Raw genomic sequence first — 23,766 nt, 5'->3', positions numbered from 1 at the left:
CAAATATGACTGAGAATATTCTGTTAGCATGAAAAATTTATTCTGTTAGCATGAAGAATATTGGTGTTCTTTCAAGAATTATTATATTGGTGTTTCTGATTTTCAATTTTCAGATGACACTAAATGACCTCAGTTGCAACTTTTGTGGAAACTCCTCAACATTTTTATAAAGAAAGAAAAAAAAATACAGAGAGAAAATTGTGTTCATATATGTCAGGAAAAACATAACTTGGCCAGCCACACTGTACCAGGACCTTACAGTTGGCCTCCAGGTCTTGAACCTGCAGTGCCCAAGAGCTCTCTCTTGAAAATGAGCCATGTGCCCAGTGCCTATGCCGGAAGGAGGCCCCAGTGAACATGGCTGGCGTGCTCCAGTCTGAACACTAAAAGTGAAAACTGAAAGCCATTAACCGTTGCAGCTGTCAACACATCAGGGAAACTAGGAAAGGGGCTAACTTGTCCTTTTTCAACTGCTGAAGCACTGAAGTATTAATAAGCGATGCTTTGCCAAGTTCCAGTACCAATTTGCTAAAGAACTAATTTCCAAGGAAATTAAGAATTGAACTCCCCATAGGAATATCAATATGGGATAAGGCTGCAAAATCCTATCCATGCCACCACAGGGCAAATTTTAGAAACCTACCTTCTCTATTGTTCAAACACTTTTCAAAATATTATCACATTGGACAAAAGAAGTTACAAGCTTAAAGTATTGTGTCAATCAGTCCTTTTCTTTTTCCTTTTTAAATATTTGTAAGTAAAACCAAAAGCTTTGGAAAAAGTCAAAAAATCCTATGTGGTAAATAAAGTTTGTTTGCTTTTAATTAGTATTTGCCCCCCTCCTGTCTGGTGAACTTTGTTCTGTATTTATTTTGTAACAATCAGAATTTTGCTCCCAAAAGAAAGAGTGTATATGTGCACCTGACCATGCTTCAGGGATATGCTACCACAGGTTTAATGCAAAATTACTTCTATGCTGCTATATTCCCTTGACTTCTTTATTTACCCAGTTCCTTTTAGAAAATCCACGCACTGTTGAGCTTGATATTAAGTGATATCATTAATTATATCTCAATTCCCATTCTGGTTTTTAAAAAAGACCCAAAGCAATTTTATTGACAAGAAGAAAAACATTGTACTGTGCTCGAAAGATGAGCAGGAATTTAGGGTTTTCTTTATAGATGTATTTGTTAAGGACCTCACCTGAAACCTGGGACATATCTTGAGCCTCATCTGTTTCCATTTTCCTCAAGTTATCTGAGAAGAGAGGAAAAGCCTTAAGTTAATGCAAAATAACACATATACACACAGAAAAAGAACCCCCCCCACACATGCACATAGAAGGAGAAAGAAGGGGAAAGAATAAAAGCCCTTTGCTATTTAACTATAAGATTATCTGGGAAGAATAATGTATTTTTCTCTTTATTTCCTCCCTGCATACTTGCTGGAGTATCAGACTGGCACAGACCTTGATCCTTTTAAAAACAGCATTACAAAGATTTATAAAAATATCATTACAAGCACAGGAGGACCAAATTTGTTATTTATTGTTAATTTCCTACTGCATAATAACCCAAAATGCAAACTGACTGCAACAAAATTAAGCAGAAAATTAAATGGCCCTGGGTCATTGTAGGCACAGAATTCATTCTCTTGGTTGATCCATAGTTATGTTCTTTCTAATTTACTGAGCATGCATCGATGAACCTTGAGTCAGCTTGGTGACACGCGTACAATCAGCAATCAAAAAACGAAGCAATTTGCTGAAGAATGTCTCATTTACCCAGGCAGGGCTGCATATCTGAGCAGCCACCGCCACTACCTCCATTAATAATGAATACACCTCAAGCAGCAGCAGATGGGCAGAACAGCAGCCTCAGGCTTTGGCCCCTCACTCGTTCAGGAGTCCTTCCTTCAGACCACACCGGCCTCGCGCTACACGGGGAGAAGTACAGCTCCCTAAAATAGCGAAACGAGCCCAGGAGAGAAAAGGAACCCAGGCCTTCCTGTTTTGCTGACAGATGGCTGGCTCCGCCGCCTGGTAAGTCATACTGGGAAGCTCCTGCCCTCCTCTTGCGACACACCATGTTCCGACGAGTGAGCGACCACTGACCACAAACACCAGGGAGAAGCAGGCGGAGGGTTAGTGGGGTAGAAATAAAGCTCAGGTTCTCAGCCGGCACAGGAGCTGGCAGGCCCTGGCCACGTGTGCCAGCTGCGGACAGCTGGTAGCCCCGTGCATAACATGCACGTTGCCAGAGCAGGTAGTCCCAGCACAACCCGCTCCGGCCTCAAAGTCTGGCGTGGGCGGCTGAGGTGGCCTCAGGTGGGGAGGGGAAAAGGCCTGTGAGCTCTCCGTTCGGCTACGGCACGAAAGGTCACGTCTCCAGCGGGACGTGACTGACTTCACATCCCTCCAGAAAGGGAGCTGGCTCTTTGGTGTTCCTTAAAACCCAGAGACTTCCCCCATCAACCCTGCTTCCTGTGATTAAAGAAGATGCATTTTCTCGAGGGCTAGAAGTGGATGAGGGTGTGGCCTGAGTTTCTACAGAAAGGGTATCGATGATAGCCTCAACTTTTTAACCCAACTTGCATAATTTGCCCCCCACCCCCACCCCAAGTCTTCAGCCCGCTACCCAGCAAACTGCAGTGGAGAAGTGTAATAGCAGTGGTCACAGATATTCATCTCATAAGTTTGATGGCCTCCTCACTCCCTTCTGTATGCCAGCAGTATATCTGAGGTCCAACACACTGCTGCCCCACCTTGCAAAAGCTGGCTTCCCTTCCTTCCATGTTAGACTTGCAGAAAGAGAGTGGAGACTGCACGACTGCAGACAGATAGGTTGAGGAACAGTTTTTTTGCCTATGTAGCTTGCAAAAAAAGATCTGAATTCTCACAGAACGTTATGCCTGTTGCACACCTACCATGGCACTACTTAATGTTCAATAATGCTTTGTCCTGCTTTATTCTGTCTTAAACTTTTAATTCCAGACAAAACAATTTGTGTAACTTCTATATGTAATTCTCAGAACTGATTACAGCTATGCAAAACACAAAAAGTCACCTACCACCCAACAATTTGCATCGGTTCCTATGGGACTGAGGAGCATTCAATTGGTCCATTTTTAAATAAGTAGTCAGTGGGAAATGCAGCTTCTCTTGCAAGAGGGAAAACCCAACACCTTTCTATAATGGTAGCCTGCTCAGTGACTGGAAATGAGGTGCAGTTATGGCAGGTGGTATACTGCAACATTTCTCAGTCCCTGATTTCTCCTGCAAGCATGACTGAACACAAAGGAAGAAAAAAAGAAAAAAAAAAGACATGCCCATGCATTTATTACTGCCTGCATGGGTCACCTGGCTGCTATTAATCAGTTGATTACTACACATTTTTCCACAGAATACAGTGAACCTCAGCCAACCACAGAAAGCATCCCAAGAAAATGTCCACAAGAAGGGAATCACATTCATGAAGGGTACTTCATTCCTACTGCACCTGCCTTTTCACAACGGCTTAGGGCTTCGGCAGGACTGGGAATGACAATGGGAGGAGGAAGTGACAAAGGAGAAAATACCTTCTTTAGGGAAATCGACGGTGTTTGCCACTTTTTTTTTGTTTGTTTTTGCAGACAAGAGTATTTAAAAGCCATGCTTCCATTTCAATATTCCTGAATTTACCTGCCTTTGGCATGACAAGCTTTGCATTTAGTATTTGTGCAACTTCGGCATCACACTTCCGTTGTACTCCTTCCTGCCTTTGGCTGCCATCAGACACAATTCAATTTGAAAACACTCCCCAGTTCTTAAATGGGGAGGTAAACTGGAGTACAGGTTGTTATTTTTTTTATATTATTATCAATGGAATATTCCCTGGCTTACTTTCTGTGAGAGTAGACTACCGTCTGTCCTAAAACTGATGCCCTCCGTTATCAGAGATTAATTTTCTTCCATTTCCTGGGGATGAAACATGGAAAGAAAAATACAGACAGCGGAAAATTGAGGAGGGCAAGATTTTTTTCCTCTAATGATTACTTAGAACAATTAAGCGTGGTTCCTAAATGTAGATGAAGATCCACAAGCACTAAGCAAATGGATAAAACAACAACAAAAAAAGAACTTAAAAAAATCCTAAAGATGTTCTGAACCACACACAGGGGAAAATTACACTCCTACACTATATTACGCTATGGTATCTGGTAAATGCCAATGAAATTGCAGCTAACTTCAGTGTAGGCTCCGTATCACCAAAATAAACATGGCAGGGCATCCCTCCACCCCCAATTCTGCAATGGCAACAGTGTGTTGGTTTGGGCTCTGTTATCGTTACCATGTTTTTCAAACAGGACTTGGGCATAACGTGGCCTGGGCTAAATTTTAAGTGCTAAAAGTGGAATTCACCTCTTTGGCTTTGGCATAGTAAATCTATGAATAGGAAGCTATGACCTATGTTTGCCTCCCTTTCCTCCTCTGCTCTAGCAGAAATATTGACACCAGGTTCCAGGAAAGCACAAGAGAGCCTTACGTATGGATATCAGGATTTATACCAAAGTATCTATTTGATATAAATTTGTCAATTAACAGACCTTTACAAACATTTTTATTTTTATTTTTTTTAAGAAGTGTTTATGACATGGGACTCTCTTTGTTTTGTCATGCAAAAAAATGTTTTACACCTTTTCATTGCAAGTTGTATCTACAGAATCAAGTTTATCACTAGCATAAGAAGCATGTTCGACTTCACTGTCTTCAATGCACTTTCATCTGCTTGCATTAGCAGGTAACTTAGGAGCCCACATTAGAAGCCCACATTAGAAATCAAAAGATGGGTGGGCAGCTCACCAAAGCTGTCTTACTCACAAACAGTGAATACGTGTAGCTCTCATTTATAGCAGGAAATGGACCAGCACCTAGGTGATACCAGATCTTTGTGTTTAGGAATCCAAAGAGCTTCAAAGTTTGCTCCCTTACTGAAAGAGCTCCCAAGTTCCCACCAAAAATATATATAACCATTTCTTGAAGTCTTTTCAGGCACAGAACTCAAACCTGTGTGTTTTCCTCTTCACAATTCAAATACCAGATCACAGATAAAGCTACTCTAATGTTTTGGAAAAAGAATCAAATGTTGCAGTCGTAAGCTATTGAGCTAATTAATAATAAACACACACTAAAGCTGAAAGGCTATGCTGATTTTGTTTTAAAAAAAGGAAGCACCTTACTGACCACGATCACACAAAAGTTTTGGATTTAAATTAGCCAGTATTTGTCCAGATTTTGCAGCATCCTGAGCCCAAAAGAAAATTTACACTTGACTGATTTCCCTCCTTGCAACTCTCTGCAACACAACTTGTGCTATGTCTTAAGTATATGTCAGAGAAGGTCCCATGAATCACTGAGGCACTGCTTCGCTTACTCCAAATGTAAACTACAGCTGGAAATGAATTTGGGATCTTTTAGGATTCTGTGTGTAAATAGGATAAAGTCATTGCAAGGTCAAGATTTTCCAATCTATCAGAATACAGCAAATTAATTACTTGCAAGTCTTAGTTTATTATTTCATCTCCTGCTTTATGATGCAAATTCAAAAGTAAACCTTTCTGGGAAAACGAATGTTTAGCATTTATGCAGTGCATTATCAATCCAAACAAATATATAAGCACATCAGTCCTTCTACAAACCCTACTGTCTTAAGGCCAACGAAATAATTCAATGAGATGACCTAATCCAATGCCAAAGACTAACTATTATGTTTTCTTCTTTGTTTACCAGCTATGTAGTTACTGACTTCTCTGCAAAAAGATGTGCTTGACGCTCAGCCCAGTGGCATTACGGTATGGACATGAAGTCACCAATTTAGTCATTTGTGGAGTTCGTTTGGACTTATATCAGCACACCTAAACTCAGAGCTGTCCTTCCATCTATATGTAGCTCTACTTCTGGTGCTGCAAGGAGTACATAAATGCACAGCACGTCCTGTTGCATGTTTCCTACTTGTAGGTGTAGCCTTTGAGTAAACAGAAAGGTCCCTGAAGGAACAATTCTGTTCTGCGTACACCCTTCGAGCGCACGCACGATTTTCCACAAAGCCTTAGAGCAGAGAACAGGAGCTTTTGAGAAGTTTGGAGGGGGGTGAGAACTTTGTGCTGAGGACCTGTGTTCTGCAGGTGCCTTTGAAAGCACAGAATGAGCGTGGAACACGCACTCTCCAGCTGCTTTAGCTCTGGGTTAACTGTGATAAAACAAAAGAGCAACCTGGCCAACCCCAGCCTTGCTTCCACAGCCCCGGTGCGGAAATGGCCGATTTCGCAACCCCAACTTGTGCAAGCAGCCTGGCAGCAGGAAAAGGGACCGCTTGCACAGGTCGCTGGAGCGGCTGGCCCTGGCTGAGTGCTCGTGTGAGAGCGTGTCTCCTCTTTGTGGTCTCTGACGCGTCTCATTGGCTCCTAGTCATGTAGGCCATGGCTTTGGCAAACAAAAATCCAAAACAGCAAGCAAAAACGTAAAACCCCAACCCACTTTACAGCCTAAACTGAAGCAAAGCACCGAAGACGGGTCCTAGATTCAACCTCCCATGGCAGGTGAAGAAGTTGAATAAATAAGTAAATAAAGCAAAACCAGGCTGCAGCCTGAAAAACACAGCACCAGCTGAACACCTATAGCACACAGTGTACCCCGTGGGAGAATTTGCACATTAACAACAGGTGATAAGGGCTATATACACTGCGTCATCAGCCTTTTTGTTTTTAAGCTGGGAGTTGCATCTACCTACAGACCTGTAATACAGCTGCATTTCTCATTGCATGGCCAGATGGCCTTGAAACAAGCCCCTTTGATCCACTGGAGTTGATGGGTTTGAAGTGATAACCAAGAGAGAGGATGCACAAGGACAGCCCTGTAGAAGTATTTAATCTTGAGCTTCCTTTTTTTTTTTAAAAAAAAAAAAAAGAAATAATGTAACTTTTTTTTCCATAGACTTTTACCTTCACATATGACTTTTACCTACTACAAATGACTGAGCACAAAACAGGAAGGCTGTCAAATGTGGGTAAAAAGTAGTATGTATTGCACAACCAGTGGAAATACTTGAAGAAAATTGCTAGAATCCTACAAACTAGTTTTAATTAAAAGTGTTCAATATCTCAGCAAGCAGCTGATAATTAGCTTTATTATTGTAATTTAATATGCTAGACTTCACAATCTCTGTGAATGACTCTACTTTAGAACCATTTTAATTCTATTTTTAATTTCCGCCTCATCACACTGCTCAATGTAAATAATAACTACAAAGATGGGGGGTGGTCCTTTTCTGAAAACTAAAAACAGAGAATCACAATTAGCACTTCAGTGTCCTTCCAATGCTGTTTTAAAAACACCCCCCAGGTCTTTTAAAAGATTGCATTAAAAATAAAAAAGGTTAAAACCAAGTGGATCATTTTTTCTCCCTTTATTCTTCTCCCTCTCCATTAATTCCATATTCAGAGTTTTCTATGAAGTCTAGGGAGATGTTTAGTTTATTCAATCACTTCTCCATTCCTGCCTAGTGTAAATTCTGGTTAACTACACGAACTGACAATACAATTATAAGCATACAGTCAAATTTCAATGGAGAGCTCCTGTCTGCAAAATGAAGGAAGCTCTGTAATTCAACACACAAGATTAAGAAAAGAACTCTGCTAACAGTACAGATTTGAAACATTTGTATGTCTGGCACATGTAAAATTAATTTCCATGTTAGTGAACAATTGTGAGGGTGTAAAAAAAGTTGTCTCAGAGATCCTACATAATTCTCAGTTCTTTGGGAATTCTTTGTACAAGCACTGACAAAGGATAAAGAGTGTATCTTGTATGCATGTATGTGTTTTCCATATGTACTCCTTCTAACATTCTACTGTACTGACCCATATTTTTGTAACAATTCGTAGTTAAAGGGGATTTTTAAAAGGTCTTTTAGTGACTGTGTGCAAATGGCTGGACTCGAAATCCTTGCAAATATGAAAAAGGTTCTTCCTTCTAGTTTTTGAACTGTAACCAATCATTAAAATTAGTTGCACAATATGAGAAAAATATGAAGGTAATTTTCCTAATTAAGGCCACGTTTTATTAACTCATTAAACTCTGTCACCTTTTTGCTTGATTTTTAGTGAAGAAAAGAGAAATAAATTTGCCATGACAGGGAAAATGCACACATTTCCATCATACAAATAAACTGACTAAAAAAGGTGAGATGTGTAAATTGAGGCACTCAATCTAAGAACACTGCACATTTTCCAGTGACCAAACGGAGCTCTTGGATATTCTTCCAGAGCTCTCACTTGAGAGAAAGCAAGTAGCAGATGTAAAACTGAACTTTTTGTATTCATGTATATACATACGTACGGCTTAAAAGCAGAGGATGTCTTTAGCAATGCATATCTAAATATGCAACTGAGAAAAAATAAAAGGGCCTCTTTATGTCTCGAATTGTTATTGCCAAGTATCCCCAACAATATATCAGTAGTCGATTTGTCCAAATTATAGGAGGTTTCAATAACTCTGCTTCACGATCTCAGAATTGCTTCCTAATTTCTCTCCAAACTGTTCAAGCTGTTACGGATTATTAAAGGACATTATCAGCCTGAATAAGCATATTAAAGATCTGTGTGATTTTTTTTTTTCCAAATAAACCTAAAAATAACTCCTAAAATTACTATAATTGAAATGAATTAGCAAGTTTCTCCACACTACATTTTTCAGTTAACTCATTTTGCTTTTGCAAATATTTTGGACCCAATCCACTACTGACAATTCCAGCTTTATATTGCAATTACTCCACTGTTCTCAGTGAGTTGACACAAGCAGAAAAATGAAGCAATGCAGCAGGGAATCAAACCTATCATACAGAACAAGTTTTTCTTTTACTGAGAAAGCTAGAGCAACTGGGATCAGAAGAAGAAATTTAAATCATTCGGATGTAATATATTTCAAAATAAGCTAAAGAAGTAGTAGACACTTCCCATATTAAAAAAAAAAAAAAAAAAAAAAAAGACAATTCCAGTGTGAATGCTCTTCAAAACTGCAATCTGAGCCCTTTGAGGCATTTATACCAGAAGCACAAGTGTGCCATGAAGGTCCCAAACCTGCATTGTCCCATCCACGTGAATTTTCAGTGGTACAAATAAAGTTAAGAACATGCACGTATCTTTCCAGGACTAGGACCTACCTTTGCAGTCACCACACTGCCTTGGCAGTGACCTGCCCAGTGCAAAAAACCTGCAGCCTCTTCTTGTCCACGAGCTTAAAGCATCGAGGAAGGTGGGTCTTAAAGGAAAAGGGTGAGGCAAACATTGTTGGGTTTTTAATAAAGATTCATCACAGCACAGCCTCTGGGGCTATCATAATGCTGTTTAAGTTTAGGGAGCAAACAAAACTCTTGCTGACTGCGAGCTGATGTTATGTTTATGTATAGATTACAGTCTTAGGGACAACGCACCGTGGCTGACCTTGGAAGCAGGGAGTTTCCCAGCTGAAGTCAGTTTTGCTGGATAGCCACTAGGGAGGTGAAACTTGTGCAGCCTCCTTGGATGAGTGGAAGGTACTTAAAGTAGCCTCCTGTTTAAAAACTGACATAAAACCGAGAAGTCCAAGGCTGCCTGTCTTGCTTCAGATGGAATTCAAACTTTTCTCTAAATGCTGTAGCTCTCCAACTTGAAAATAGATAAAAAAATATATAAATCTTTGGATTAAAGAAAAAATGCCAGTGAGGAGTAAATTTTTCTTCTTTTGACTCCTGCGTTGTGTGGCAGGCATTAAAAAAAAAATAAAAATCCCAAAGAATCATATTCCCAGAAAAACTGAAAAGAGTCCTCACCTCACACTGTTCAACTGATACAATAGATTCCTGGTATTCTTCCGAATGTATCTAGCAAACGCATTTAACCATCTGATGTTTTTCCAGCAGTGCAACCTCCTCCACTCCCCCTTCTTTTTTGATTCTGTGAAGAAAACGGTCCCAAACCTTTCATCTGGGTGATCTTATACTTCCTAGAAAAGTGGGGTTTGTCGATTTGAAAGGGGAATTCCATGGGAGTCCATTACAATGTCGGCAACATATCCCTCTCTACACGCATAAAGATGACAACTTTTTCTAAAGACCCCATTGTTGCTACACTGCATTTTACTACTTTATTATGTTTTCTTTGGTCTAATTCTATTACTTTTAATAATAGTAGAACATAATGACTGGTCAAAATGTAATCAAGTACATATGTGAATCTTGACTGTAAAACAATAAAATCCACTGTGGACCCAGCTCTTTTTACACATAAAACATATAAATAAAATCCCACAAGTCCTCGGTGGAAGTTTTTCCTGACGAGGAGCCACACAATTAGGCTGTGATCCATGACTTTTGATATCCTCTGGACTTTAAGAAAAAAAAAAAGCTGCCAAAAATGATCTGCCAGATCTAGCATACAATTCATTATGCCCTTCCTCATTTTCTGTTGCTTAAATACAAACTGGACACATTTCCTTGTTTTCTGTAAGGTTGCACTGTTAGTGTGAGAAGTACCTAAGCTCAAATAAAATGTCTGGAATTTTTTTTGGCTTTGTTTTGCAGTTATCTAATTTTAACTATGAGAAACAAGTTTTGTATTGTTGTAAAACTCTGTGGATTGATTCTGCACTTACATTTCTGCATAGCTATGTGGTGGAAGTGGCAAGCAAACCAGATTTTCGGTATTAACCTCCACAAGGGAAAGAAAAACTGCTACGGTAACGGAGGGATGGAGACTATCACCTTTTTATTGCGCGCTGCGTGTAACACAAATGACAAAGGCATCATTCGTGCTTGCATAATGGGACATGCCACCAGACTATTCCCAGAGCGAGCACGGGCAGCCAGGAGTGCAGGTGGGAAGTCACAGGTGTACGACCGGCTTCTCTCCGCTGCCACCCCTGCGCGTGTGACCTACAAAAACCCGTAAGCTCATGATGCTCACGGGGACTTGGGCAGCCAGCCTGAGATGTCCTCGGCCCGGACAAATGATGTGTATAGGAGCAATGCCTAAGCTCCTCCAAGTTATCGTGGGCACAAAGGGCAAGGAGATAAGCTAGCCCCATGCCCTGTCTTCCCATCACTGTGTTGGGTCAGAGAGATCCGTGATCACTCGTTCCTCACCGGGGTCCACAGGTCCTTCTGGGCTGAGTTAGGACAGTAACAAAATCCAACGTTATGCCTCTGCCTGCCTGCTACTTCCCCTGGAAGTCATACCCAGAAGGTGGGTGACTCTCACGGATAAACAGAGAGCATTAGCTTTGAAACCCTGGCTCCTGAGGATGACCAGCACTGGGCTGCCACCGACCTCTGTATGGATCGCTTGGATATTCTCAGTGGATAAGCCTGCTTTCTCCTGGCTTTTTATCTTAAATTCACCTCCTCTTAAGGCACATCATTTCTATTTCTTATTGTTTTTAGACTTGCAGTATATTGAGTTCTGGGTTTAGGTTAATGTACTCACCCTATCTCCCCCCCCCCCCCCCCCCAAACATATGGATAGTCACCAATTTTAATATTTGTGAGAAAATCTTTAGGGTTTTAGGGTTGGAAGCAAGTCTGGGATAATAGAAACATGAACTAAGGAAAGTGCAGAGCTCTGCAGTATTTTGGACGCTTCCCCATGCAGTTCTGCTAAGGACAGCTATCATTTTAAGAGTACTTGCACATGGTCTACGCTTGGTTTCTCATGTCCACATGCAGCAGTTTCAAAGGCTTTGATACAGCAATAAGGCAAAAAGCCCATCATACTGCAGCTTAGAAGAGCTTTGTTCAGAATTGAGGTGTCCTTTGGGGTGGGTGGGCAGGGAGGAAAGGAGCAAGTGGGGATATATTGCAGTCTCAGCAGTATAGTTCCACTCAGTTTTAAAACAAACATTTATGAGTTAAAAATCAAAGGAAAGCTTGTCAGTATTAAAAAGAGGCTTCTACATGGGAGAGGTGACACCTTTTGGAAAAGGCACATAGGATGAACTACTGTTTGCTACTGTTATATTAACCCATGAAGAGGAATATTGGGCCTTTGCATGGTAACTTAAATCTATTTTCACTTTTTTTTGTCTTAAATTTTCTCTCATTAGAGAATAGAAGAAGAGTAAGAATAAATAAAATTAGTTAAGGGTAAAACTGTGATCTGTGAAATTCAGAAGCAACTACCCTTTCATATAAGCAAGCCACTCCATCCTCAAATTTCTCAATTTCAGGAAAACTCCCAGCCCCTTAAACTATGTGATTCAACAGCAAGGCGAGAGCAGCAAGCTGGTCACAACATCCGCCTGTAGAGGTGATTCAGATAAAGTCTTTCAAAGTATTTGGAAGGATTCTCACTGCAATATATTAACAGTTTTCACTACATTTCAATGATCATTTATAATGTTTAACAGACAGACATACTATTTGGTACTCCCTTGTTCACGCGAGTAACTACTGATGTGAGCAGTCAACTGAAAGCTAGCAGAGTGCGTCTTTTAAAGGATTTGACCCTTACAATGCACTGCAGCCTTTAATTTTAAAACTGGGTTATTAAAGTCTAGCAAATGGGTTGTAAAGGTGAAGGCATGAATTATAATCAGGATTAGATACCTTTTTGTTTTGAACTGCTGGACAATAAATGCATATGCACACAACCTCTGTGGCGTCTACTTATTGAAAAGAAAACTATCTGGTCAGGAAGGTCTCTCCTTCTAACTTCTTATCCTTGCACAAAATCCTGTGAAAATGCTATTTGCGCTTCTATGTGTAAGAAGACCTAATGTAAGGAAGAGAAAAAAGAGAAGAAAAGAAAAAAGAAAGAAAAAAAAAGAAAGAAAAAAGAAAAGAAAAAGACAGAAAAAGAAAAAAAAAGAAAAAGAAAAAGACAGAAAAAGAAAAAAAAGAAAAAGAAAAAAAAAGAAAAAAAAAGAAAAAAAAAGAAAAAAAAAAGAAAAAGAAAAAGAAAAAAAAAGAAAAAGAAAAAGAAAAAGAAAAAGAAAAAGAAAAAGAAAAAGAAAAAGAAAAAGAAAAAGAAAAAGAAAAAGAAAAAGAAAAAGAAAAAGAAAAAGAAAAAGAAAAAGAAAAAGAAAAAGAAAAAGAAAAAGAAAAAGAAAAAGAAAAAGAAAAAGAAAAAGAAAAAGAAAAAGAAAAAGAAAAAAAAAGAAGAAAAAGGAAAAGGAAAAGAAAAAGAAAAACCAACACTACCGTCCTTTACAGTCATTCACAGAGTTGAAGCTAGTGGCCATGCTAGTCCAGGAACTGTTGCATTCCACAAAACATCCCTTTCCTGAGAACACTTGCAAACCTAAGGCACAAATGTTTCCCGACACAGTACTCTCGCCATCCCAACATGTAAGAACCGTGGGCGCAGAGCGCCTGGCAGCGCTACCCTACCTTCTGGACCACGGCAGGAAAGTAATCCAAGAAGCAGTCCGTCTCTTGAGGCGCAAAATTAAAAGTTTCCTCGGAAGCAAGTGCCGCGGCGGACAGGGCTCGCACACCGGGTGCCCGCGCGCATCTTCTCCGGCAGCGCCGGCAGAGCGGGGCAGCCGCTGCACGGGGATGGGGGTGTGGGGGGGGACACCCCGCGGCGGAGCCCCCCGGCTGGGTGACAAGGGACAAAACTTGTGGCAGTCAGCGGCTCCCCCGGCAGCTGCGCTTCCCTGAAACGCCCCGCTAATTTGGCAGGTCCCCGGGATGAGGCTGCCGGAGCAGAGCCACGGGGGCTGAAAGGCGGGGAGAGGGGAGAGGATGGGGTGATGATGGGAGATGGTGGGAGATGGAGATGGGGAGATGATGGGAGATGGGGAGGTGATGGGAGATGATGGGAGATGATGGGAGATGATGGGAACAGGGGCACCTCCGCTCGGCTCCGTGAAGGCAGCGCTCCCGGAGCCAGCGCCTCCGCTCCCCGACGGCGTTTTAAGCCAAAAAAAGAAAAAAAAAAAAAAAAAAAAAAAAAACGGGATGGGGGAGGCAAGGAAGGAAAGCGGATGGAGGGAGGGAGGACAGACGGACGGACGGACGGACCTGCCTACCGCTGGCCCCCAGCCTCCACCCCCCCGCCTTCACCCTCCCACCAACTTCTCCCCGGCACCTTTGGGGTCCCCGCTCCCCCCGGCCGGGTCGGGGCTGCGGGAGGCAGCGGGGAGTGACTCCGGCGCCGGATCCGAAGTAACTCACCGAAAAGCGGTGCGAGAGCCGGGCGCCGCGATGCAGACCCTGCAGGGCGCTCGGGGGGCACGGCGAGCCCGGGGGAAGCGGCTCACATGCTCGGCGGCTGAGCGCAGTTAGCGGCCGTGCAGGATCGGGCCCTCGTTTTGGCCGTGCCTCAGTTCCTCATCTGCGAGAAGAGGACAATAATACTTCCTTTCTCACATCCTATCCTCATCTGCGCTCTCATGGTACAGAACCCATCGGCGTGTGGGTAACTACGCGTGTGAGTAACCTCGGTGACTTGCAAGGGACAGGTCGGAGACGCAAAGTGAGGCAGCGTGTAAGCATCTGAAAGATGAGGGCCCTGTAATGTAAGCTTCTCCTAACAGCTCCCTTACTAAAATTTTATACTGTGTGACAAAATAAGGTCTCCAACGCAAAGCCGGGCTGCTTTCAGGACAGCAGCGGCAGGGCTGCACCTGGGGGTTTACCGCAAGCACTCCTTCCCCCTAGGAAGCTCTGCAGACACCACTGCCGTGTGCGCACGGAGCGGGTGATACCTGGGTGCACTCCAGGAGAGCCAGGTATGCTCGGGTGCTTCTGAGTTTTATAAGCAGTGGTTTTCCTCAGTGCATCTTGGCCAAAACGCAGAGCCCTCCTTTTGTCACCGCTCGTGAGCACACCTTACGGGTCTCACCGGGTCTAAACCCAGAGCCAAATTTTCCTCTTATTTATTCCAGAAGACCCCCACATGTTTCAGCAGGTTTGCGTATAGGGAAACAGACATTTAAAAGGAAGAAAGAAAGAAACATACAAATTCAGGAAAAGGTGCCACTGTGCCCTAAGCAGTTAGTACCTTTCTCCAGGAAATCCAGGGGGCTCTGCCTCAGCGAGATTGGGGAACACGGGCAGGGAGAACTTGGCTGACCGCCCTCTTGGAAAGTGGAAGCTGGTTAACTCGAGGACGCGGCAGCTTTCCCCAGATGCACGTGTCCTGCCCGGATATTCTGAAGTGGAAGGGCTGACATCTCGCAGGAGAGCCGTGCTTTCAGAAGCTGTTTGAGGCTTTTCTGCCTTCCAGCTCCCACAGAGCCCGCAGGTCAGCGGTTCTGAGCCTGCCCCAGCCGATGGGGGGAAGCCGATTCGGCACGCACTCTTAAAGGCAGATTTCACACTACACAAGCCACAATTTCTCGTTAAGTGTTTGATAAGAGTATTTAAGGTCAGAATCAAGTTGCTGGACACAGGCGAGCTGATCCTGCTGAATTTATATCTTGTGAGATGTCTAGCATCTTCCGCACGTCGCTGCGCTGAGGTTTGTTATCGGCTCATAGGAGCCCTCGGGACTCAGAAGATCTTGTGAGGATCCCTTTATGGCTGAAGCCCATGCGAGTTAACAGCTGCTGGCAGGCTCCTTGCAGGGACAGCAGCAGTGGATGCCTGAGGAGAACCACAATGTCCCAGTGATGCCAGTTCAAGCAGGTCTGCTAAGCTGTAGGTGCAGACATATACTCAGACCCTTGCCTTAGGAGCCAGTCATCTTTCCTGCGGTCCTTTTTCCTGCAGTATTTCCACTGACATCACTGGGAATTTTGTATGAGCCAAAGCGGGTTGCAAAAGATATAAGGTAGGGCAATGCACAGGGAAAAGGACAACTGGCCTTACAGTCATCTAATGTGTTACCAGCTAAAACTTCTCAGACCAAACCTACTACAGATATTTTCCCATTGCTATCAGTTCTGTTGTGGGAAGCATCTAACATGGTTGTACAGTCAAAGCTTTTCTTCAGATTCTTTCCTAATAACAAACAGTAATTTTTATTGCAGGAGGTACAATGTTTCTATTGAAGTGTATTACCATTCTCCATCCATTGCTTTCTTATAGCAGTCTTACCAAACAGTCCTCAAAATGGACAGTGTGTTGCATTCATGCTTCTTCAGTCCACTGTCAGGCCAATGACGAGGAGGAGGAAGCAGAAAAATAAACCAGAGAAGTGTTATAAACAGAGAATCAGCAGAGAGGCTTTATGCACAGATCATTCACATTCTTTACAACAACTGGAATGCAGCGGACAGGTGCTCCTGCTCCTGTTGCTGCTCCACTGCAAGATTTATGTTCCAGCCCTAATTTTTCAGAGGATGGCCTGGGCACAATGTCCATGGGATTTGCTTGTGGGATTGTAAATTTGTTGTGTGAGTAGTTCTCGTTCTGTTCGGAAAACAGAAATTCTGGTCAATATGAGGATGGTGAAGGTTTATCACCTGAAAGGTGCTAAATTTCCGGAGGCACAAATGGGTAATGGATGGTGATTTTTACAGTCAGAAATCTCCCCCAAACAATGAATTCTACGGTAACACTAAGTGTGACCAGCTTTGTTCCACAATCTTTACTGTACGTAGTGCCCAGAGGCTCTAGTTAATAGGTGTCACTGTTTCCATTCCGCATAATGTCTAACATTTCATGGATCTTCCTTTGTTTATAGATTTTTGATCCATTATACCACAGTCTCATATTTTTTGAGTTCAGCAAAGTACTCCTTCACCTTTTAGCAAAGCTGTAATGCTTTTACCTCACTAGCATCTCAAAGGTCCATGATTTCCTCTCCTTACACACCAGGGGAAATACCACCTCTGCTACTAACACGTAAATATGAAGTGTCAGAACCAAAGTCTTCTTCCTTTTGCATTAATTTGATTGTGTCATTTTCCTCCTTGCATTGCTATGCCGATTCCTCACTGTATTGCTTACTCACCTTGCTCTTAAGCCACCTTATATTGGATTCCACCTGTCCTTTTCTTGATCTGTCCCATCATTCTGGTTTTATTATGTACATATAGGCATTTTGGGCAATTGCCTCTAGGCTTTTTTCCACAAAACCTGTTCTTCACTGACTTCCTAAACTCAGCTACAAGTCCCTGTCTCTGTATTTTCCACTGACTTCTACCGTAACGATTTTTTTGAATCATCTGTCTACAATTAGAAAGTCCCCCTACTGTTGTACCTGGGCTTCTCTTTCAATTCGTTCTCTTCAAGCTTCTCATCTAGAGGACAGAGGAACTCTTAGTGCCTTATGGACACCACCACAAACACAGAATAAATAATTGTTGCAATAACGCAAGGGAAATGTGGATGACAGTTGATCAGATAGGTGAGATTTTAATCTGCATGAATTAGAAGGTGAAAAGAGAGAAAAATTAACACTTTGTCATCACTGGCCTTGTTAAATTCTTTCCATTTTAAGAATATGATATGCTAATAAATGAGTTTTTCTATTTTAAAAAAGGTTGAAGAATGTGTTACAGCAAGGGAATGTACCAGGCTAAATATGACTGCACACATATTCTGGCGTCAAGGACAGCTACATGTTGTATGACTGCTGAGTGAATGAATGAAGTGGACCCATGAAGTTGAATGATGTTTGCTGTTCAGCAGAGAGTCTCATGTTTACATACATTTACGATTGTACTGGAATTAAATGCTTTATGTGTGTACACATGCACACACACACAGAACACTTGAGAGGGAGCATACACAGGACATCATCGGCTCCACACATTGTATCACACCACTGGTTGAAAGGCTTTCTCTCTAAAACTTGCTGCTTGTAGTCACATCTGGACCACAGTTAACACAGACCCAGTACCTCTCTTCAAACTCCCACTAGCATCCAGCCTGTTTTCTTCTCCTTTTACAGGCCGAACTCTGGCATTTCCATGCAGAACAGCCTGGGCAAGTTGAACAGCCTGTCTCTGGAACAAGTGGCCAGTGGGCCTGTCTATGGTGGAGATAGGAGCCAAACACAGCACCACTCCATTTCCTCAGACAGGCACTCAGGAATTACGGCTGGCTACATCCAGGTAGTACCCAGAGGCACTGGTTAACAGGTGTCGCTTTCCTACATTCTGTTCCAAGGAATTTGCTGTCTTCTCAGGCAATGTGAACTACCTAGCCTATCTAGCAAAATGGGACATCCTCACTTACAGTCACCCTCGATTACATTCCTACCAGTCCTGCCAGGGACTTGCTTACAGCTCTAATACCCGCGTGCTGGGGCAAGAGAGGAGGACTTGATTTACTTATACAGTAAGAAAGTGCTGACTCCAGAAGTAGAAGCAGTCGGCAATACTGTTACCAACAGCAATCTCAGCTAGGATACAGGTGAAGAGTTGCCCAAAACACTCTTACTGCTTCAAAGTTACTCTGCATATAAAGCCATGGCATGTAGGGTTTAATCTAATGTAACTGAAACCAAAATTCTGACTCTCTGTTCTGAAATGCCCCCTATGGCCTATGGGAAAAAAAAAAAAAAAAGAAGAAAAAAAAGTTTTCCCGCTTCAGCTATTTTTAATGATAGATCAAGTTTATACTTCTTTTCTGTAGTTCATTTTACATAGAATATACAAACAATTCTACTTACAGTTTCACCTGGAGACAGCTACTGAACCTGAGTAGTTGCCAGGGTTAAAAGTGAGATTTCCAAGGTTAAAAGTGAGAACAGAAATGCCTTAGAACAGGACTGCAATCATTCCTGTACTAATACGTATCAGCTCCGTTTCCAGAAGTCTGTGACCCGACATGAAGGAAAACATGCCCCATCCAGTGCAGAGCGACAAAGATGATTAAAAGCTGGAGAATCTTTCACACAAGGAGAACCTGGGAGCGCTGGGTCTGTTCAGCCTGGAGCAGAGGAGGCTCAGGGGGAAACTCATCAGTGAGTGCAAATACCTTAAAGGAGGGCGCAAAGGAGACAGAGCCAGGTTCTCCTCAGTGGTGCTCACTGACAGGACAAGAAGCAATGGGCACAGAAAATTTGGCCTAAACACAAGACAATATATTTATTCATTTTTATTTTTTTACTGTGAAGGTGGTCAAACACTGGAACAGGTTTACCAGAGAGGTTGTGGAGTCTCCATCCGCAGAGGTATACAAAACCCAGCTGTACGTGATCCAGGGCAACCTACTCTAGCTGAACAGGGGTGGTCAGACTAGATGATCTCAAGAGCTTCAATGATTCTGTGGTTACAAAAGGGCAATCACCTGCTTTCCAGAGATCACTAAGCCTATGTATAAATTTTAGAAAAGAAATGACTTATCATGTTAGGTCTGCTGTTACCGATCCCTTCCAAACCTGTGAATTCTTAAAGTATAGCTATAGCTGAACTTCAGTTAAAATTTCTTAAGTCATTGTCCTTTTTCAAAGGAGGTATAAAACATACACAAAAGGGGCTAAGAGGGATTATCACACTGCCTTTGCATTATCCACTGCATCTGATGTTCAACTAATTTGTTATTTTTTTTCCCATGTATATTGTATCATGGAAGATGATGCAGGCGCTCTGGTTTTCTGTCTACAACCATATACAGTAGAAGATCACAGTGGCTACAGTGGCTAGGGACGATGGTACCCAGGCAGAGATGAAGACGACCCTGAGCTTAGTCAGACTCTCAATCTATTCCAAGATCCACATTGTTCATCAGGCATTTATTCAGTAACAGAGTTCTAAAAGAGTTTGCAACTGTTTCTCTTGAGAGACTGCTGACAAAATTTAATCCTACCTGAGAAATTAGCTGGAAGTAGGAAAAAGATAAAGGTCCATTTTTTTGTATTGCTTTAATCTTGATTTAATAAGGAAGATATTAGAAATTCAGAATGATAGTTGACTGGCAAATGGAGAGTTCATCCTCTTCCTCAATTACTTTTATGATTACTACCTAAAAATTCATATGGACAGATTTAAAAACTTAAAAGTATATAGCCGTTGGATTTTCTGACAATTGTGAAATGAAACAAGCCTACTGTCATTTCATTGCTGTCTAGTAAGGAGCAGGCAGACAGCAATGGAAAGTTGCGTTAATGAACAAATGTATTGGCCATAGAGGTTTGCTTTTTCATTGTTATGTTTTAAATGCATCTCTTAGAATCTCCTGGCTATGTCTTCGCATCACAAAATTCTAGTGAAGTCAGATTAGGAAGATCCAAAAACACATTGTGTTTGACTTCTAGAAAGAGTAAACTAATGGGATTGCTAGTACTTGAAGGATTGATCCAACTTTACTGATGAAGAAAGCCTCAATATCAAATCCTGATTGTTTCAAGTTAATTTATTACAGATTATTATTCAGTGAATCTCTCTGAACAGTTGCACGGCATGGTGGTTCAACACTCAGTTGCTTTTTTTGATTATATAAATCATGTAACACCATTTCCGAACTGCCTCAAAGTGGCAAGAATATCCATGTGTGAATCTAGTATTCATTCTGTGAGAGATCTGCTTTCACCGAACTTTTTTATTACTGAAGTTTAATTCAGGTTTACCACAGGCACGCACATTTGGCCCTAGGAAACAAAACTTGTGTCTATGAGGTCTGCCATCTTTTACAGGCCCCACTTGCTCAGAAGACTGTCCACTATGCTCCCTGTGTATAGTTAGTGAGGGATTATGGCTTTGGATCCTTGCAGCACAGATGTGCCAAATATCCTGAGTCTGGGGAAACAGACCCACCTTTGGGCCTTTCTGTTCCAAAGTATTTCAACATAGCTGAGAGTATACGTCTCCTCTCCTGGTTATCTTGTGTATAGCTAATGAAGACAGGTATGTGGTCAGACTGCCGTTGTGGTCAGACTGCCGTTGTGATCTCTATCACTTGTTGGAAACCTTTTTTTTTGTTTAATAGCAGTTAAAATTTTCTGTTAAGGGATCCAAGGGGGAGCTTTCTTCTATAACAAACAAGAGTGATAAGGAGAGCCCTAGAGATCAGTTTGCAAGCAAGAGGCTTGGACAGTGTTTGCTGTGCAGTTTTGGGTGAACCATAGCTCCCTGGAGAAAACGGCAATGTTAACACTTTCCTTATTTCACAAAGGGGTTCACAGGACACCACAAACATTTTGAAGAGTTCATGAAGCGTGGTAAAGTAGTCCATTATAAAGGCATGTCTACAAGGCAGGCTCAAGCTTCTCTGCTGTCATATTTTGCTGCCCACTGACCAGCCAGCTGTGAGCTGGAAGCCCATAGCCACATGGATGCCAGCCTGAGGACACCAATGTGGTTATCTGACTCTTGCTGTGCAGCTCCTTACCCCTGTGGATTCACGCCATACCTATTCCCTTCATCTAGGTTCACACTTGTCTGTTTGACAGGCAAGCAACCTTTTACAACTTGGGCTTCTAAAGAGCTGTACTTAGGATTATTTATATTTTTTGCACAACCTGAAAATAGGCAGGTACCACCCAGGGATTAGGACTCCATCATGTGCGACAGTGTGCAGACAACTCACAACCTATAGATCAGGCAAGTGAGAACCAAAAGCTGCGCACAGCTCAGGGGACTAGAGGAAAATGTGAGATATTATCAGGCAAACCAATAGGCCTGGGCTTGAAGTGCAATGTCACTGCAGTTGTTATCAAGTTTTCTAGGAATAACAGCTATGAACAGGTTCAAGGAATAAAATGAAGTAGCCTGGGTGGTACACACAGACACCTCCTTCCCACTCCCACAGGTAACCAGTGAGGAAAGAGAAAGTGCTGATTTGAAAAGAGAACAAGCAGGCTGCAGGGAGCAGTCAGGGATACAAGGGCTTCCAGGAGAAGTATGGGTAAGTAAAGAACATATTAAATTAACCTGAGGAGTGAGAGCCAGGAACAGATACAACCCCCCAGACCATGTGCTAAGGCAATGATGTTTCCAGCACTACGAATGGTTACGAGGAGGGCAAGACAGGCTTGGATCTGTCAAGAGCAAGAAATGAGGCAGAGGTGACTGAGACACAAGGCGATGAGAATTTACACATGAATTTCAGCTATGTGGAGGCTTAAGAAAGGCCCCACATGGGTGAAGTCGTGCAGAAAGGACCCACAGCTTTCAGACTTATTCTTTACAGGAGGAGACTGTAAAGGTGGTTTAAAGACAGTGCCATGTAATTTATTCTGCTCTGAAGCAACATGTATTATACATTTTTATTATGGAGTTGATCATGTCAAGAATAAATATTAACTGTGTAGCTGTCACAGCTTCTCTTTGTCCCAAGCCTGCCCCTTCCCTGGGTGTGTCCTTCATAGCAAGTGCCTCAGGAGACTCAAGATGGAGACGGGTGATATCGGGGTGAAATTAGCCATAAAGAAAACATTTAAATAAAAATGATTAACCCAGTGTTAGAGCTATTATGGGACAGAAAAGAAATGTCAGAGAAAAAAAATGTGTACTGCAACTGCCCCATTACTCCATAATTAGTTTATCTTTGTATAATTTATGGTTAGTTCTATGCCAATGAATTCCAGCAAGAAGAAACTCCTGGTTTATGACGAGGCTGAAAGAAATGAAGCAGTGATGCCCGGATTGCTCAGAGTGTTTAAAGGTATTCAGGGAACCTAGATGTGCTCTATCTTCGAAAATTAAAAGGAAACATTTCCTTTCCATACAAGCTGACATTGACATCGAACTAATTACAAGTTAGGCACCAAAATATCTTCACAGGTGTATACTTAAATTTCCAATTTTACCTTGGTACAGGTAAATACTGTTATAGGGCTTGGCAGAATTATAACAGTTTATATTAAATAATCAATCTGGTGGCTCTTGATAGGCATTAGCTGAGCTTAATGAAAAGTATTATTTATCTCAAGGGAGGTGAACAATTATTCTTTTTCTGGTCCTCTAACTCCTTCTTCCCTTTAGAGACTAATATTTGACTAGAAAAATAATCATTAAGAGAGTTTATACTGTTAGATGGAAATCTAGCCCAGTTACCTGACTTAATGACACAAACATGCAGTAATATGTATATATTGATGCCCTGAAGTGAATATCAAGATTTTTTGTCCTACAAGTTAAGTATTGATCAACATGTACAGTGTATTTTCCCTTTGGATCGATACGTCTGTTTGTTCTTAAATCAATAACTACTTATTGTTACATAGAGTAAAAGTTTGGCTTATAATTGGATAAAAGTAGGCATGTAGTAAATGAGAACATTTTTCTTGCTTCCCTCCAACAGTTGCAGGGCTCAGAGTTTTAAAAAAACCAACAGACTGAACATATAGAATGTTGTGTCTGAAGTTCAGAAAATACTATCACTCATAACTGCTGAGCTAACAGAGTAAACATCCACATATATGACCCAAGTTTCTAATCAGAGGACAATGGTGCTCTCTGAACTCAGCCAAAGCAGGCAATATTCCACTTACATCTCTCCGCTTTTTGGTTACTTTTAACTTATTGGAGTATTCTTTTGTGCATAAGTTAAAATAATAGGCATGAACATTCAAAGAATCATGGGATCTGCTCTATGATTATACATCTTTGCTCTCATGCTTCCTAACTGTTGCTTGATTGTGACTGATTTTGAAATAAGAGACATTTGAATTTGGCTATTATTTCAGAACCTCAGCATTTTCAGAACCCGGGAATTTTTGACTTTTATATCATTCCAAACGCATGCAGAAATCCCACATTCCAAATTTTATTTACTACAAAATATTTTCCTGCCACTTTGTTGTTCTTGTGGTTGCTGCTACAGCTTGTTAGTAAAAAGTGGTTGCTGCTACATCTTGTTAGTAAAAACCACCACCACCAAACTCATCACTCGCAAGCTCCATCACATAAAATAAAAT

At 41.8% G+C, this 23,766-nt stretch overlaps 1 protein-coding gene across 11 annotated transcripts in view; it reads right to left on the bottom strand.

The window, feature by feature from the left end:
* Positions 1 to 15,037, bottom strand: part of IKZF1 (IKAROS family zinc finger 1) — a 71,399-nt gene extending 56,362 nt beyond the window's left edge. The window contains exons 1-3 of one of the 11 annotated variants that reach the window (XM_080583573.1): positions 15,016 to 15,034; positions 14,187 to 14,346; positions 1,204 to 1,257 (exon numbers count right to left, since the gene is read on the bottom strand). In XM_080583573.1, the coding sequence (XP_080439699.1) occupies positions 1,204 to 1,243 (40 nt within the window). In that variant the 5' untranslated portion in view covers positions 1,244 to 1,257; positions 14,187 to 14,346; positions 15,016 to 15,034. Of the gene's footprint in view, positions 1 to 1,203; positions 1,258 to 9,197; positions 11,497 to 13,397; positions 13,608 to 14,186; positions 14,479 to 15,015 lie in introns of those variants that run through there. The other 10 variants (XM_080583574.1, XM_080583579.1, XM_080583576.1 and 7 more) reach the window with 10 other exon arrangements.
* Positions 15,038 to 23,766: the final 8,729 nt, after the last annotated feature.

This window comes from Anser brachyrhynchus (genome assembly GCF_964034855.1).
Source record: "Anser brachyrhynchus genome assembly, chromosome: 2".
In the NCBI taxonomy this organism is placed as follows: domain Eukaryota; kingdom Metazoa; phylum Chordata; class Aves; order Anseriformes; family Anatidae; genus Anser; species Anser brachyrhynchus.
The sequence above is the reverse complement of the archived record's forward strand: the minus strand, read 5'-3'. Positions and strand labels throughout refer to the sequence as shown.